General features: G+C 44.3%; 1 protein-coding gene across 7 annotated transcripts in view; it reads right to left on the bottom strand.

Moving 5' to 3' along the window:
• PLD5 (phospholipase D family member 5) overlaps nt 1–8,055 on the bottom strand; it is a 407,776-nt gene extending 399,721 nt beyond the window's left edge. Inside the window, exon 1 of one of the 7 annotated variants that reach the window (XM_072732872.1) lies at nt 7,714–8,055. In XM_072732872.1, the coding sequence (XP_072588973.1) occupies nt 7,714–7,902 (189 nt within the window). In that variant the 5' untranslated portion in view covers nt 7,903–8,055. Of the gene's footprint in view, nt 1–1,836; nt 2,004–7,713 lie in introns of those variants that run through there. The other 6 variants (XM_072732871.1, XM_072732876.1, XM_072732880.1 and 3 more) reach the window with 6 other exon arrangements.
• Between the last annotated feature and the right edge of the window lie 7,677 nt (nt 8,056–15,732).

Below are 15,732 nucleotides of genomic sequence, written 5' to 3'. Positions count from 1 at the left end.
TTTCACCATTAACTGTGATTCTTAAAAAAAAAAACCTTTATCAGAATAATAAAGTTTGCTTTTATTTCCACTTTGTTGAGAATTTTATCATGCTTGTATATAGAGTTTTATTCAATGCTTTTTCTTCATCTGTTGAGATAATCATATGGGTTTACTCTATCATTCTGTTAATATGAGAAATTACATCAACTGATTTTCAAATTTCATAGCAACCCTGCATTACTGAAATAAATTCAGGTTTGTTATAATACATCATCATTATATATGACAATACCTTTGTTTTAACTATATTTTACCCTTGTCTGAACACTACCTTCCAAAGGTAGTGTTCTTATGCTATTTTGCATTTTCCTGCCTTATTCATATCACTGTGATCATATTATAACTATTTTTTTAAAATATTTTATTTATTCATTCATGAGAGAGAGAGAGAGAGAGGCAGAGACACAGGCAGAGGGAGAAGCAGGCTCCATGCCAGGAGCCTGACGCAGGACTCGATCCCGGAACCCCAGGATCATGCCCTGGGCCAAAGGCAGGCGCTAAACCACTGAGCCACCCAGGGATCCCCTATTATAACTATTTATAAAGCCATAAACATCTTGAGGGAGGGACCCTGCTCTAGTTTCATATATTCTCCACCATTTGGAACACATTATATGTCACATGAATGCCTATTACATGAAAGTCTTCATAATCTCCTAACAAAGTGTCTTTCATGGGACACTTGGCATGGCTTAGCGGTTGAGCATCTACCTTCGGCTCAGGGCATGATCCCGGGATCCGGGAACGAGTACCACATCAGGCTCCTTGCAGGGAGCCTGCTTCTCCCTCTGCCTGTGTCTCTGCCTCTCTCTCTCTCTCTGTCTCTCATGAATAAATAAATAAAGTATTAAAAAAAAAAGTGTCTTTCACACATAAAGCATCCTCAATAAATAGCTGTTGACAAGTCCCATCTTCTCAGAGTACCTCCTTCTGGTATTGCTGGATCAGACTTAACAACTTACTGGCAGGAGCACAATAATAGTTCAAGTCAGAGAAACAGTACAGTCATAACGCTCACTGTCCACTTTAGAGGATAAAGAATCATATTTATCACACAGTGGCCTCGACATCCAGTCCCATGATACCATGAACTGCCATAAACTACCAGGCAGTTCAATTTGGGCCTACTTCATATGTTAGACAGCAATGAAATTTTCCAATGCAATTCATTCTACCTAGGAAAGTTTGCCATGTTCTTCACTTTTTCCCCATAAGCTCTGCTTACAGGCTTGATCTGTGATTTTAGAAATTGGGCTCCTTTTTCTGTTTGTGAGAAAAACAAAAATGTACTTTTTTGGTTAAAAAAAAAAAAAAGGTCTGTCTTTTAACAACCACATTTTGGCATTTCAACTCTTCCTGAACATTCATGTTGTACTCTAAGCCCTCACAACACAATCTATGTAAGCGTGAATCTTAGACAATTCCCTAAGTTTACATGTCCCCAGTACATGCAGTTGAAGCAACACTTCTGGGCTGATATCTTAGCAGCAAATCTACGTCTGCCTTTGACCATGTGCTCTATCAGTCAACTCAGTAGAAAAACACAACAAAAGATCCATCACATTTCTTGATCTTTGGAGCTAAAATAGAAAAACTGAAATCTGTTATGCAGGTTTAAACCCAAGATAGACACAGAAGACTGCCAAGAAGAGCAAACACTTCTAGAGAAACTGGCCAGAAATTGGTATACAGCTATGATATGGAAGAAAGAAGGAAAGAGAAACCTTAAGTCCAATCATCTTGAACTTCTCAAATTAAATATATTGAATATGATATGTCATAGACAATGATTACCTCAAAATAAGTCAATAAGCCACACCCGGGATCCCTGGGTGGCTCAGCGGTTTAGCACCTGCCTTTGGCCTACGGCATGATCCTGGAATCCCGGGATCGAGTTCCGCATCAGGGTCCCTGCGTGGAGCCTGCTCCTCCCTCTGCCTGTCTCTGCCTCTCTCTCTCTCTCTCTTTCTCTCTGTCTCTCATGAATAAGTAAAATCTTTAAAAAAAAAAAAAATAAGCCACACCCAACAGGGTTCAAAGAATCAAAGGTTCTTCAAAATAAACTGAAATGTCAACTCACGGTGAGATAAGTCCATTAGTGGAATTGATATTTGCTACCTGGATAATGGACACAACATGAGGGCCATTAGAACACACTCCAGAGACATCTAAACTTCTATTTCTTGACCGATGACAGAATCCTGCCAAGGCTTCGGCTTTGTCTGTTTTATCTAAAATCTCAGGAAACAGTCCTGGTAAATGTTAATGTTCTTAAACATTTGCCAGATTAAAATTATCCTATAACACACAAATTGAACAATAATACATAAAGATAGGGAAAAAATGCTTTCTGGGTGCCTGGATGGCTCAGTCGGTTAAGCATCTGCCTTCGGCTCAGGTGATGATATCGGGGTCCTGGGATCCGGTCTTGCTCAGCAGGGAGTCTGCTTCTCCCTCTGGCCCTCCCCCCTCCTGCAAAAATAAATAAATGAAATCTTTAAAAAATATTTTAAAATTTTTAAAAAGAATATTTTCTGTTCATTTGATTTTTAATGGAACATGTTAAAGATTCATTCCCTTCAGTTGCACTGTTTTTGGTGTTTTACTGATCTGTTCTGCGGGGGACATATAAGACTTTCACAAATTTGTTCTGTAGGACACATAATGGCGTTACATAAGATAAGCTTAGATCACGGCAACCAAGTTTGCTCCAATCCATCTTTTATTTGCTCATCATGTGAATAATTTACTCCAGGAGGCAAAGTGAGCGCTTGGCATTTATTTACTATTCACCAGTAACATAAACTGCATTTAAGCAGGTGCATATTCACGCTTAGAGGAGACAATTTTTTAAGTAACGCACTCACCTAAAACCAAGCAAGATACTAAGGCTTGCTACAAGTGTGAATATTAAGTATTCTATCTTTTACTCTTTACAAATTCTCTCCTCTGCTTTCTCTTGCTATTTTAAATACGTTTTCTGAGCCATCATGCAGATCAGTGAAATATCTCTCGACTTGATTCCACCAGCACAGAGCTGGGAAGGAAAGCAGGGGTTGGGGACAGGGCAGGGAGCTAGTCTCTGCTGGCAGAGTCTGCTGAGAATGGGAACAAGAAGCATCAGGCTCAGAATGGCCAGGTAGGGCACACTCAGGGTCCCAGAGGATAGAGCAGAAGCCAGGCAGGGGCAGCCTGACAGCCCCAGGAGAGTGAACTGGCCCTCCCGGCCAAAGGTCTCATATATTCTGGGTGCAGGACTACAGTACAGGCCGGCTGATCTCAAATATGACAACTGGAAGCTCTCTGGGTGGAGCCTAAGGGCTCAGCCAGAGAGCTAGCTAACACCTAAGACGCAACCACACCTATAGGTGCCATGCAATGAACACATAATAAAGCCACACATTGTGCTAAGTGCTTTCTTTATGCATTATGATCACACTAAGAGGCTGGCTATGGATGTCCTCTTCCCGTTTCTTCTGGGTCTTGGTCAGATCACCCCTCCTCACCTCTTCAGAAGCAAGCCTTGGCCTTGAAACCATCTTTGGCCAATAAACAGGTGTCAAATGGATGCCTCCCTTCTGGGTGGAAACACTGAGAGACTTTACATGATTTACCATCTTCCCTTTAGCTGCCTTAACAACACGTATCAGGATGGAGCTTCCAGCAGGCCAGGCAACTGAGATGAGGACAATCCCCTGCTGCTGTAGACTGAATGTTTGTGTTGATACAAAATCCATATATTGAAACCTAATCCCCAGTGGGTTAGCATCTGGAGGTGAGGTCTTTGGGAGAGGATTAGGTCATGAAGCTGCAATCCTCATGAACAGGACAGTGGCCTTAGTAAAGGGTCTCCAGAGAGCTCCCTCAACCTCTCTACCCTTCCAGGACAAGCAAAAAGGCAGCCATCTGTGAAACAGGAAGCACCCCTCACTCCACCCTGAATCTGGTACTTTGATCTAGGGCTCCCTAGCCTCCAGAACTGTAAGAAAGAAATGTTCACTGTTTATAAGCCACTCAGTCAATGGTATTGTTATAGCAGTAGAAAGGACTGGGAACCCCTGCACGGATGAGACACATGAGGTAAACAGACTTACTTTATCAGTGTTCCGTCCCCAGTGCAACAGACAGATGGACTATCTCCCAGGATCATCCCAGCAAATCTGTGACTCCTTTAAGGAGGATTGTGAAGGTATATCCTTGTGACTGAGTCCTTTGCCTAAGATCACAGAATCAGTAAGAGACAGTCTACCTAACCAGAGCCCCACTGTTAACCACACTTTGACAAGAGCTAATTGAGTACGCAGGAGAGAAAATAAGGCATCCCTAGCTCCGTAAATGGCATCAGGAAACTTCTACAAACACAACTGGCATAAAACCAGGCAACTGAGAAGAGTAGCTTCTGCAACTCTCCTACTTTGTACCCAAAAACAAACAAAAAACAATATAAACAGCACATATAACACTAATGCTACAGTGTCCTGTGGGACAGTCAAATCGTATTACATGGTCACTCTTAAAGTGATCCAGCCCCAGGGAGGACTGAGAGAACAAGGGTGGCTTAGGGGGTTGAAGGAATGGCTCCCTGCTCCTCTTGCTTGGCTAGACCATAATCCTTCACTTTCACATTACACCTAAGGTATTAGAGGATCCTACAGAGCCTAAGACTTCCATTGTTTAGCCTTCCAAAGCCATGGATGGGCATGATGAGGCTGAACAAGAAGGGAAGATTCTAAGAACCAAAAGCATTATTTGTAGCTAATAAGAAAACGTCCTATGGATGGCCAGCAATTTCACCTTTTCCTGAAATTTCCAAGTGGAGTCCAAAGTGCCGAATTCATGGTACAAACCTTTGTACCTTCTCATCATGAGACAGGAGCACAAGAATCCCCTCACATGCCTTTATTTCTTAACGAATATTCATCATCAGTACTGACCAACAAAGGACAGAAACAGATTCAAAGATGGGCTGTAAGTATTCCTATCCTTGACCAGTTCATTTCGCATCTCACTTGTGTGGCCTGGGGATTAGTCCTGTAGCCTTTAAACCAAAAAAGGAGATAAATTATCCTCACTTGTAGCTAAGTGGGTGGAAGTATATTCCTTCCCTGTCACTTTACATCGTGTTATTGACTTTCAGATTGAGCAATGCCTCTGAAGTCTGGACAGAGTCCACACACTGCCACATTTCATTCCAGGGAATTCCGTTATTGTGATGACTGAGTATGTGGTGTCATCTGAAGCCATAACTTATTTATGCCCTTAATACTAGATTGGCTTTTTAAAAACCAGCAAAATAACGTAGGTTGTTTTCATGCATGTGATCTTCATCACGATTATTCATTCATTTCTTTAACCTAATAAAAAATGGTGGTCATCCATTTGATTAGACGGATCAAAGGGATTTTGTAATTGCCATATATTACCTTTGAATTTCATATGACACTCATCACTCATCCTAATCTGTGTGGTGCCACATATGTTCAGAATGCTGTCTACAATGAAGTCAACATCACATTTTCATGCTTTCCACGGCAAAAATACACTAGGTTACATTTGTTATGGGTTTTTAAATTTCAAATATCTAAACGGAAATTAACATCGAACTACCTGAAACAGTGTACCACAACCTCTGATATATATAATAAATACCCCGAGCTTGAATTCAAACAAAATTTATATTTTCATGCTCAGTTAATTTTTCCATTGTACTTTCATAAATACTATTTCATTGAAAATGTAGATGTTTCAAAGAAGCAAGAGAATATCACAAATATTTCCCTGGAAGCAAGGCCCCCTTTCTAACTGAAAGCAGATATAGAGAAGATCATCAGAAACAGAATACCTGTCTCATGAAGTGTATCTGAGAGAGCAAACAAAAATGCTATGTTGATTTAAATAACAAATGAAGTGACTTTTTTTTTTTTTTTTTTTAATGCAATGCTCTCTTTTGGAGCATCTGAGCGAAGAAACAGGCATAGGTCCTCACATGCTCTTAAACAAGCAGACTTTCCTTTCCTTGGTCTATAAGCCTCAGGAGACACTGAGCATCCCACACTCATCCAGAAAGGGGAGGCTGCCAGGGACCACGCTGGTATGCCTTGAAACTGTCAGTGGAAACGGCAAAGTGAGCAGCCATTTAAGTACCAGGTGGGCAGTGTCCCTGACTCAGGGGGACATACAGAAGGATGCACTACTGGTTTCCACTAAGAAGAGAAAGGAGACAGAGCAGCTAAAAGCACAAGATGCAAAAGAATGCACATTCAGAGAAACTGAAACAGAGATTATTCTGCACCGCTCTAAGACTGGACCGCTCTCCCTGGTACTAACATCAGACACCAACATGCGGAGCCAAATTCCATGAAGGTGATCTTCGCGGGCCTTTAAACTAATAACCACCAGGCCCTATGCTAATTCCGGGGCTTGCATTTTTAAGTGGATTCTGCTGCCTTTCAAACAACTTGCTATCCCCGAAGTCAGTTACTTCCGTGGTCTTAGGGATCTGAGACATCCTTTGGATGCTAGGAAATGGTTTCTCTACGCACGAGACAGCCTGCTCCCCCAACTGGAAGCTTTAAACTCGAGTTTTCAAGGGACTTAATGGGGCCCTCAGAGGAAAGGCAGAGACCTTCCTTGCGGAATGTAGGAGAAGTACTCCCTGGGAAGCTTGCTGGTGCTGCAAAAACCGGGAGAGGAGGAGGAGGAGGAATGCTTGGGGGGCAGGTGGGAGTGAGGTCGGTGTGGCGGTAGGTGATGTGTGAGTTTCCGAAGTTCTCCGTCTTATCTCTGTCATAATTGGAGATGTGACCCAAATACAAGGAGACCGCCACACTCCATTAACAGACTCAATTTGGCTTGTGCAGCTCCGCGGGAAGCAGTAGCGTCCCCTCCCTAGCCAGCCGCGCTGCACTCTTGAGAGAATTCTCTTAGTTTCGTTTTAACATCTGGTTTAAGGGGATGCTGACGGGCCAGGCTGGAAACCGTGATCCACTAATCGCCTCTTTAGAGGGGCTGTTCCCTTCCAGAACGGCGAGCCCCAGGGGCTCAGCTCCAGCGCCCGGAACGCCCCCGGCGCAGCGCGCGCTCGGGGCAGCGGAGGTCCCGGGGAGCACGGCGGCCAGCTCGCCCCGCGCCTCTCCCCTCGCCCCGCGCCCAGCCCTCCTAGCGGGGCGCCAGTCGAGGATCGCCGGCTGCTCGTCCCGGAGCACGGGCTGCAGACAACTCTCCCGGCTGGAGGCGGACCCAGGCCGGGGGGCCGGCGGCGGCAGCCTCGCGCACTCGCTAGAGGGTAGCTTCTGGAGCAGTGACACAGCCCCAGACACCTCCTCGACCCCCCGAGCCCACCCCCGTGCGCCGCCGCGTTCCTCGGAGCCCCGCAGCGGCACTTCCCCTTCTCGCGCCCCCCGCGGGGCGCCCCCAAGACCGCGGTGCAGACGAGCCCGGCGGGAAGCCCGTGGGGAGGTCGAGGCGCGCGGGGGGCCAGGCGGTGCCGGGAAAGGCACCTCCCCTCCCCACTCCCCTCCGCAGCCCGGTCCTTCCCGGCAAGAAAGTGCAGGCGTGCGGCCGCCCCCGCCCCCGTCCCCGAATCGAGCCACCTGCCGGGGCCCCGCGCTCGCTCGGGCCACCTCCGGGGCAGGTGCGGGGCCGAGGCCCCGGGGAGCGCGCGGCTCTTACGTGCTCCAGCTTGTCTTTCCTCCGGAGCCAGACGCTGGCGCTGTAGTCCTGCTGCTTGACGCTGCTGTAGAAGTTCGCGCCCACTCGGGTCAGGCTCGGCGACGGTTCCTTGGGGCGGCTTTTGAGCCTCATCTGCTCGAAGCCCTCGTGGGGGGAGGCCGCGAGCCACTCGTGCTGCCGGATCTCCATCCTGACATGACCAGGCGACGGCCGGCGCGCAGCGGGCTGGAGGGCGCGCGGGAGGCCGGGCCGGGGCTGGAGGAGGAGCGAGCGGGCGCTGGGGGGCGCGGGGAGCCGAGCGCGCGGCCGGGCGGGAGGAGCGCGGCGGGCGGAGGGAGGGCGAGGTCGGGGTGGGGGAGGGGGGCCGGGAGGGGTGGGGCGAGTCGGCAGCCCGAGGCCCCAGCGCCCCGCGCGCGCCGCGGTGGCCGCGACGCCCCCGCCCGCTGCGGTCCGAGCGGGCGCCCCGCACGCCGGCTCCTTGCGGCAGCGGCTGGACTGGGCGGCCCGGGGCGGCGGCGGCGGCGGCGCGGGCGCGGGTGCGGGTGGGGTGCGGTGGGAGGGGCCGCGGCCCGCAGCCAGCCCGGCCCGCAGGTTGGTGCAGTGAGGAGCCGCGCCGCCCGCCCTCCCGCCGCCCTCCCGCCGCCCGCTCCCGCCCTCCTCGGGGGCCGCACCCCGGCTCGCCTCTCCCCCGGACAGCGAGCGCCGCCGGAGGGGGAGCGCCGTCTCCGCGCGCTCTCCCTGCCGCTGGCCCGGCGCGGAGCTGGATCCCCAGGGACACCCTGGGCTCCACCTCGGCCCTTCCCCCACTCGGCCCCTGCGCGCCCCGGTCGGTGCACCCCGCCGCGCCCCGGCTTCCCCGCCCCTTGTTCTGAAAGTTCTGTAACTTCCCACCGCGGGGACGCAGAGCGCAGGGCGCCCGGCAAGCCCCCCCCCCCCCCCCCCCCGAACATGGCCACAAGGACGAGTGTTTCTGGAGCCGCGCACCCTACTTTCAGCCGAGGGTGCAGCGCTGCCCATCCCCCCGAGTGCAGTGGCTGGGCGGCCTGTTTTGCTGACCCGCTGCCCTGGGTGCGCCTGGAGCCTGGCGCCCCTGCACGGACCCGGGCAGCCTCTCTGCAAACGCCCTGCCTCGACTGTGCATTTCGCGAGGTGTCTGTGGCCCGAGAGCTCTGCGGTCCTTTTCTCGGAGCCGTCCCGCACCCCCAGGGCCAGGGTTTTTGCTGCTTTCCCTCCCGGGCCCAGTCTCAAAACAGCCAGGCATGATGATTTTCTGGAAATAGGGCAGCATGTTAATAGTTAAATCTTAAATCTCTTTATCTTCTGCTGTCTTTGCATTCAGCATCCCAGAACATTTTTTGGTTTTACTGAGGAGCTCAGTAACAACTCGTGTCAAGGATGTCTCAGGTCCATTTGAAAAGCCTGAGAAGTGTGTGAAAGCTGCAGAAGTATCTGGGAGATTTTAAAGAGGAGGGCACGGAGGGTAAACTGACCTCTCTTCAGCCCTTGGCTGACCTGTTCCCCAAAAGTCCGCCTTGGATGATAGTTTCAAAGAAATTCCGGGTTGCAGTGTGATGGTTTTGTGAGGTCAAGGATTGTCTCATGTCTTTCCAGTCTCCATTTAAATAAATGGTATTGTGATGATGGAGGTCAATTTGGGGACAAAGCAACTAAAAACAGGTAACACACACACCCACAGTTTCTAGTTATTCCAGATTAGTTTTTTAAGGGACTGAATCATATTGAGTTGTATGTTCCCCCAACAGACGGATTTTCTCTAAATCTCACAGTTACTCTGCAAGATAAAGGTTATCAAGTCCATTTTCCAGGTAAGGGAACTGAGACTCAAACAGAAGTGACACATCAAAGCAAACATTGGAACCAGAATTTAAAGGCTTCCAACACCGTACCTTCCACTATCTTGTTTTTCATTTTTTGCTATGACCATTTAAACTTCACTGTTTTTGCTTCCTTTTAAAGTATAAACACACAGTTGACATGACTATAAACACTTCTATATCTTCTATACTATTGGTGTTAGAAAAACCTGACTGCCCTTCTGCCAAGGGTATGTCTGATTTCTGCTCTGTAAGAGCATACTGAAGGTCATGTGATGTATGCAAACCTTGACAAGTGACAGATTTGCAATTCCGAGTACTAATAGAGTGTTCCACTGTAGTAGAATTTAAACAAATGGTTTTCATGTCAAGTCAGGTTTTCATATAAGTAGATTTTTTTTTAACTGTACCTTTATAGGGGAAACACTATAGGAGTTGAAAGTTATGTTTAAAAGGAGTGTGCTGATAGTGTATATGTTATGGGCAAACTACTGAATTGAACCTTATAATCAATCCATAGATGATGTTTGTTAGGATCTAAAATATCAAGCAAAGCATAAATTTTTACTGCTTCATACTTAACCTACTTAGTATGTAGTGCCAGACATTAAAACAGACTCAATACATTCAAATAAACCTGAGTGAAATTGTGTTCACAATTTTATTTCAGTCTTAGATACTTGTTCAGGGTCGTTGTTTATGACAATAGTATGAGACTTGCTCATTGACCTTCAAAAGAATATTTTATATGAAATTGGGCTCAATTTAAACTGTGGTAGGGCACACAGTATTTCTGAAGATGGTCAACTGCAATATGTGAATCTTGCCCCCCCCCCCAAATATTATCAAAATGTATAAGTATCATTGAATTTACAAATTAACTCCCATGGCACTTTTCCCTGTACTTGTTCATAGCCCTTACATGGTCTGAATGCAGCGTAGGTGCTATGTATTATCCATCCTCCTAGTCATGGCTTCTTGGGAACTGGGGCCATTCCTGATTCTTTACTGTGCTAACACTTCACAACATGATTTTGTTCCTTTGTTTTTAAGAGCACTGGACTTAAAACATTAAAAGATCTAGGTTTTAGAACCAGCTCTGTTAATCACTTAATTGTGACTTTCTGGGTTTTCATTTGATTTCAATAGCCTTCCAATTGATCTAATAAATGGAGAATAATCATTGCTACCTCAAATGATTGCTACAGTAGTAGCTGAGCTGACGTAATTCATGAGAAAACATTGTATGAACTATACAAGGCTATGTTATTGTTCTTAGAACATTCAGGCACAGGAATGTTCTTTACATTCTTCTAATGATAGGTTATCATGTTCATTGGCAGTATATCACTTAATCTTGATTGCTTGTAATTAATCATAGAAACTGCACTCAGCCATGAAATTGCATCTCATAAATGTTTATATTTATTCTAGAGATACTTTCCCTAAGTTGCTACTGGTATTTTACAAAATACTTTCAAACTATATAAAATTTTCAGGTAAAACATACAGGAGCCATCACATCTGTTGATTTCAAACTGAAACTCAAAGGATGCCATTGGCCAAGAATTGTTAATATTGTCTGAATAAGGCATTTTGCAGGCCAGAGTAGGCTGAAGGTACCCAGAAGAAGTCACAGGGAGTATTTTTTCAAGCCTTTCGTAACAATAATAATACCTTACATTTCCATAACATTTACATTTATAGTAGCATGTTTTCATATCCTTTGGTACATTTACTTCATGGCAAAATTATCTGAGTGTAGTCTTGGTATTTGCTGCCATCTCCATTTTTCTAAAGGAAGAAACTAAAGCTCGTGGAGATTGGTCTCAAGACCTGCCCAACACTATGTGTCTAATAAAGTCATAGCATCTGGTCTAGAAGCCATTGACCCTAAATAAAGGATTTTTTTTCACCACTTCATATCAAAAAAATCTCATGTAAACGCTTCTCAATACTTACATGTTTTATTTTTCATGTGTTTACTTTTACTAAGCTGCACCAGGCTTTCTTAAAGGTTTATTGCTGATGAATAAAACCTTTCAATAATTAGACCTTTCTCAGCAGTGTGTTTTGGATCCTCCCTAATAACTCTCAAACTATGCAAGACCATATGAAAACACTGACCCAGGAAATTACTCTATTCTTCGTTGTCAAGAAGTAGATCCAGCAGCATAAGACAGTGTTCCTTTTTTATAACACTTTGTTTTTTTTTTTACAGATGTTTGAGGTTCTCAGCAAAATTTAGAGGAAAACACAGAGACTTCCTTTGTATCCCCTGCCCCCCCCCCCACATGCATAGCTTCCCTCATTATCAACAGCACATATCCAAGTGGTATGCTTGTTATAATTGATGAACCTCCATTGATACATCAAAATCATCCAAAGCTCATGGTTTACGTTAGGGTTCACTGTTGGTGTTGTACACTCTGTGAGTTTGAACAGATGTGTAATGACATGTATACATCATTACAGTATCATACAGAGTATTTTCACTTCCTTAAATATCCCCTTCCCCCTCTCCTCCTGCTCTGCCTATTTATCTCTCCTCACTCCTTGCCAGCCTCCACACCCCTAGCCACCACTGATTTTTATCCTGTCTCCATAGTTTCGCCTTTTCCAGAATGTTATATAACTAGAATCATACAGTATGTTGACTTTTCAGGTTGTATTCTTTTACTTAGTAATATACACTTAGGTTTCCTTCCTGTCTTCTGGCTTGATACCTCATTTCTTTTTAGCACCACATAATATTTCATTGTCTGAATGGACCATAGTTTGTTTATTTCTTCACCTACCGAAGGGCGTCTTTGCTGCTTCCAAGTTTAGGCAATTATGAATAATATTGTTATAAACATCCATGTGCAGACTTTTGTGTGGACCTAAGTTTTCAACTGCTTGGGTAAATACCAAGGAGCACTAGACAGCATTACTTTTTGTAAATACATATGTTAATTATAAGATTATTTGCATAGAAAATTTGAATAAAGCAAATCCCTTAGAACCAAATTAAAGTAGTCTTAGATTTAAAAATGTTTCATGAAAGGATGTACAAACATGAATGTAGTATATTATTCCCTGAGAAGGGTCTTTTCCACCCTAGTATTTTCTTTAGCCATGTAGTTATTATTGATTCATTATAAAATGAAAATGAGAATTTTTTAAGGATATCTTAAATTATGAACTAAATAGATGTATCTATATACAGACTTAATTTAAGCTCATTTTTTGAGTATCTCCTGTATCCTGGTCACTGTGGTGGTCCATCATGAAAGAAATTGTATATATCATTTGTTTCTCAGAAAACCCCCACAAAGTAAGCATAACCATCCCATATTACAGATGAGGAAACAAAGACTCAGGAAAATTTACTTGCCCAAGAAACATGGTTTAATAGGAAGTGACATCATTAATAGGAGGCAACAGCGAAGCTAAAACTCAAGGTGGCTCCACTGACTCTCAGTACTTTTTTATAGCACAAAACTGCCTGGCCTTGCATGGTTGGGCTCCATGAATCTCCACTGGGCTGTGAGCCCCACGTGAGCTGGAGAGCTGGTGAGTAGTGCGAGAGGTGGTGGATCCCCCAGGATGAGACCCTAGCAGGGTGAGTTTCTGCTGTGACCTAGAGGCTGCCATTTTGTTCCTACAAGGAGAACCAAATCCAATGGTGCTGGATATTTCTGAGAGTTAGAAACCTTGTTTCCAGTGCCAGTTCAGTTGACAACCAACCAACAGTGGGAACTTAATCAGACTGCTTTGCCTAATTGGATCTGTCAAGTTGCAATGGTTTAATTACAAAGTTGGGTTTTACGGTGAGCATCGGACAGATCCATCACATCAATACATCTGATTGGCTCTGTCACCAAGAATTAGCCAATGTCTTTCCCAAGGGAAAAATAAATAAATAAAGAGAATAGGGGTGCTTGGGTTGCTCAGTCAATTAGGCATCTGCCTTCAGCTTAGGTCATGATCTCAGGGCCTTGGGATCAAGCCCCTCATTGCAATCCCTGCTCAACAGGAAGCCTGCTTCTTTCTCTCCTTCTGCTGCTCCCTCTGCTTATGTTCTCTCAAACTCTCTGTCAAATAAGTAAACAAAATCTTTAAAAAAATAAAAATAGTTAAAATGATTAAATGAACACTTAGAATAATTAAAAGCTTCCGTTAGGAAAGAAAAAATCCGAATTATCTTGACTCACAATGCGGATGGATTAAATCAATCAGACAATTGCTTGAATTGTCGTTTCATTTGGCCTTTATGCCCTCAGGCTTCAGACTGTGAATTAATACTTCCAAATCTAAATTATACTATGATTACCTGGAACTATCTTTAATGTACGGTGGCATTCTATATAAAGTACATATAACTCAACTATAGGGCAGCCCAGGTGGCTCAGCGGTTTGCGCCGCCTTCAGCCCAGGGCGTGATCCTGGAGACCCGGGATAGAGTCCCATATCGGGCTCCCTGCATGAAGCCTGCTTCTCCCTCTGCCTGTGTCTCTGCCTTTCTCTCTCTCTCTCTCTCTCTCTCTGTGTGTGTGTGTGTGTCTCATAAATAAATAAATAAATAAATAAATAAATAAATAAATAAATCTTTAAAAAAAAAACCTGAACTATAAAAAAGGGAGTATCTGATGATAATGTAAGCCACACCATAATTCCTACTCATCCCTAGATTCATAAAACTGAAATCTAACCTTAAATTAAGGGATGTGAGAATAGTATGTATTTACTGCATTTGTTTACCCATGAAGGATGGACTTTGTGTGGTTTCCTCTATTTTTATGCTACACTGGTAGTGGTCATGGTTTTTTCTTTTTGTTCTTTTTTAGGAACCAGTGATATTATGAGACCAACGATATGGAATTAGTAAATATCATAAAACTATTTGGATACCTTTGTGATATTTTCCATTTGTTCACTTGTGCTAAGAAGGAATTTGCTGACTCTTTAGATCTTGTATTCCTGACGATCAGAGTAATTTTTGTAGTAAATCACTTAAACAAATATAAGCCAATGTGTACCATCTCAATGCTTGTCCAAGTTCCTGTTGTTAACTGATGTGCATTGCACAGTATCTTTTGAAGGTAGGAGGTAACATATTCATTTCCTAACAATAAAATTCAGAAAGCTCAGAGCTAATTTTTATGCTCAGTTGCTGGAGCTTTCATTGGTGCGAGATTTTCTAGGGCAATGATGTCCTTCTCCCTTTTTATTATGTGGTTCTAGTTCCTTGCCCTTGTCCTAATGATGTTATTTTTCTGGTCTTTGTTTTCTACTAATGGCTTTTTTCAACGTAGGCAGAATATAAATAATAGATGCAGAATTAGTTAATCTGTCATAAACCAAGGAACTGTCAACATGTCAACCTGATGGATTGGTTTCAAGTTATAAAAATTATTAAATTGATCTACAAAGATGGATGGGGGCACATTAAGTATCTTCCGTTTCTCTCTTTCAACATTTCTATTCTAAGTATGCTCAAGACACTGTTCTTTCCAAAAGCACTTATTTTAGCAGTTGATGTGTGCTTGGCCGTGGAGACCTAAGATAAATAAAGGAAAACAAAATTTAAAATTATTTAAACTTGATCTGGCTGGAGAAGTAGCTCTCCAACTGTTGTGCCAGTTACAGGTGTGTGGGGCAGAGGGTAAGCTGGGGGAAGGTACCAGAAAAAAATGGCCCAGATAGGGATAAGATTCTCAAAAGAAAATATGGCTACACACTTAGATGAAATTAGCAGGGAGACAGTTCGACTTTGCTAAATCAGACTCAGAATTTCAACTTCACAAACATATATGGAGTTTTCAGCATACACTTACAGTTTGATTAGCGTGTGGGGCTCAAGATTCTGAGAAATCATAAACCCTCTTATAACTGAATCTGTGATCTTAAAAGGTGGACAGACTCTAATAAAACCACAAATACCATAAGATTCTGATAGATCAAGAAAATGAATGTTGAATAAGTAGTTCCCAAATGAGGCAGCATTTCATAAAAAGGAAAAGGTTGGGGGGGATGTTGAAAAAATACACATTACTAGAGTTTGGGGACTAGAGCCTGATTTGGGAAAGCAGGTCCAAGTGGTTGGAAGCCATGTAACTCCAAATATGCAGGAAGCTGTTCTTAGAGTTGTTCTTAGAGTTGAATAAGGGTTATAATTTGGTGTTATCCCAGCCTCAGAATG

Source organism: Vulpes vulpes, chromosome 13 (assembly GCF_048418805.1).
Source record: "Vulpes vulpes isolate BD-2025 chromosome 13, VulVul3, whole genome shotgun sequence".
Taxonomy (NCBI): Eukaryota; Metazoa; Chordata; class Mammalia; order Carnivora; family Canidae; genus Vulpes; species Vulpes vulpes.
Note: the sequence above shows the minus strand (reverse complement) of the source record. Positions and strands in the feature narration are given on the sequence as shown.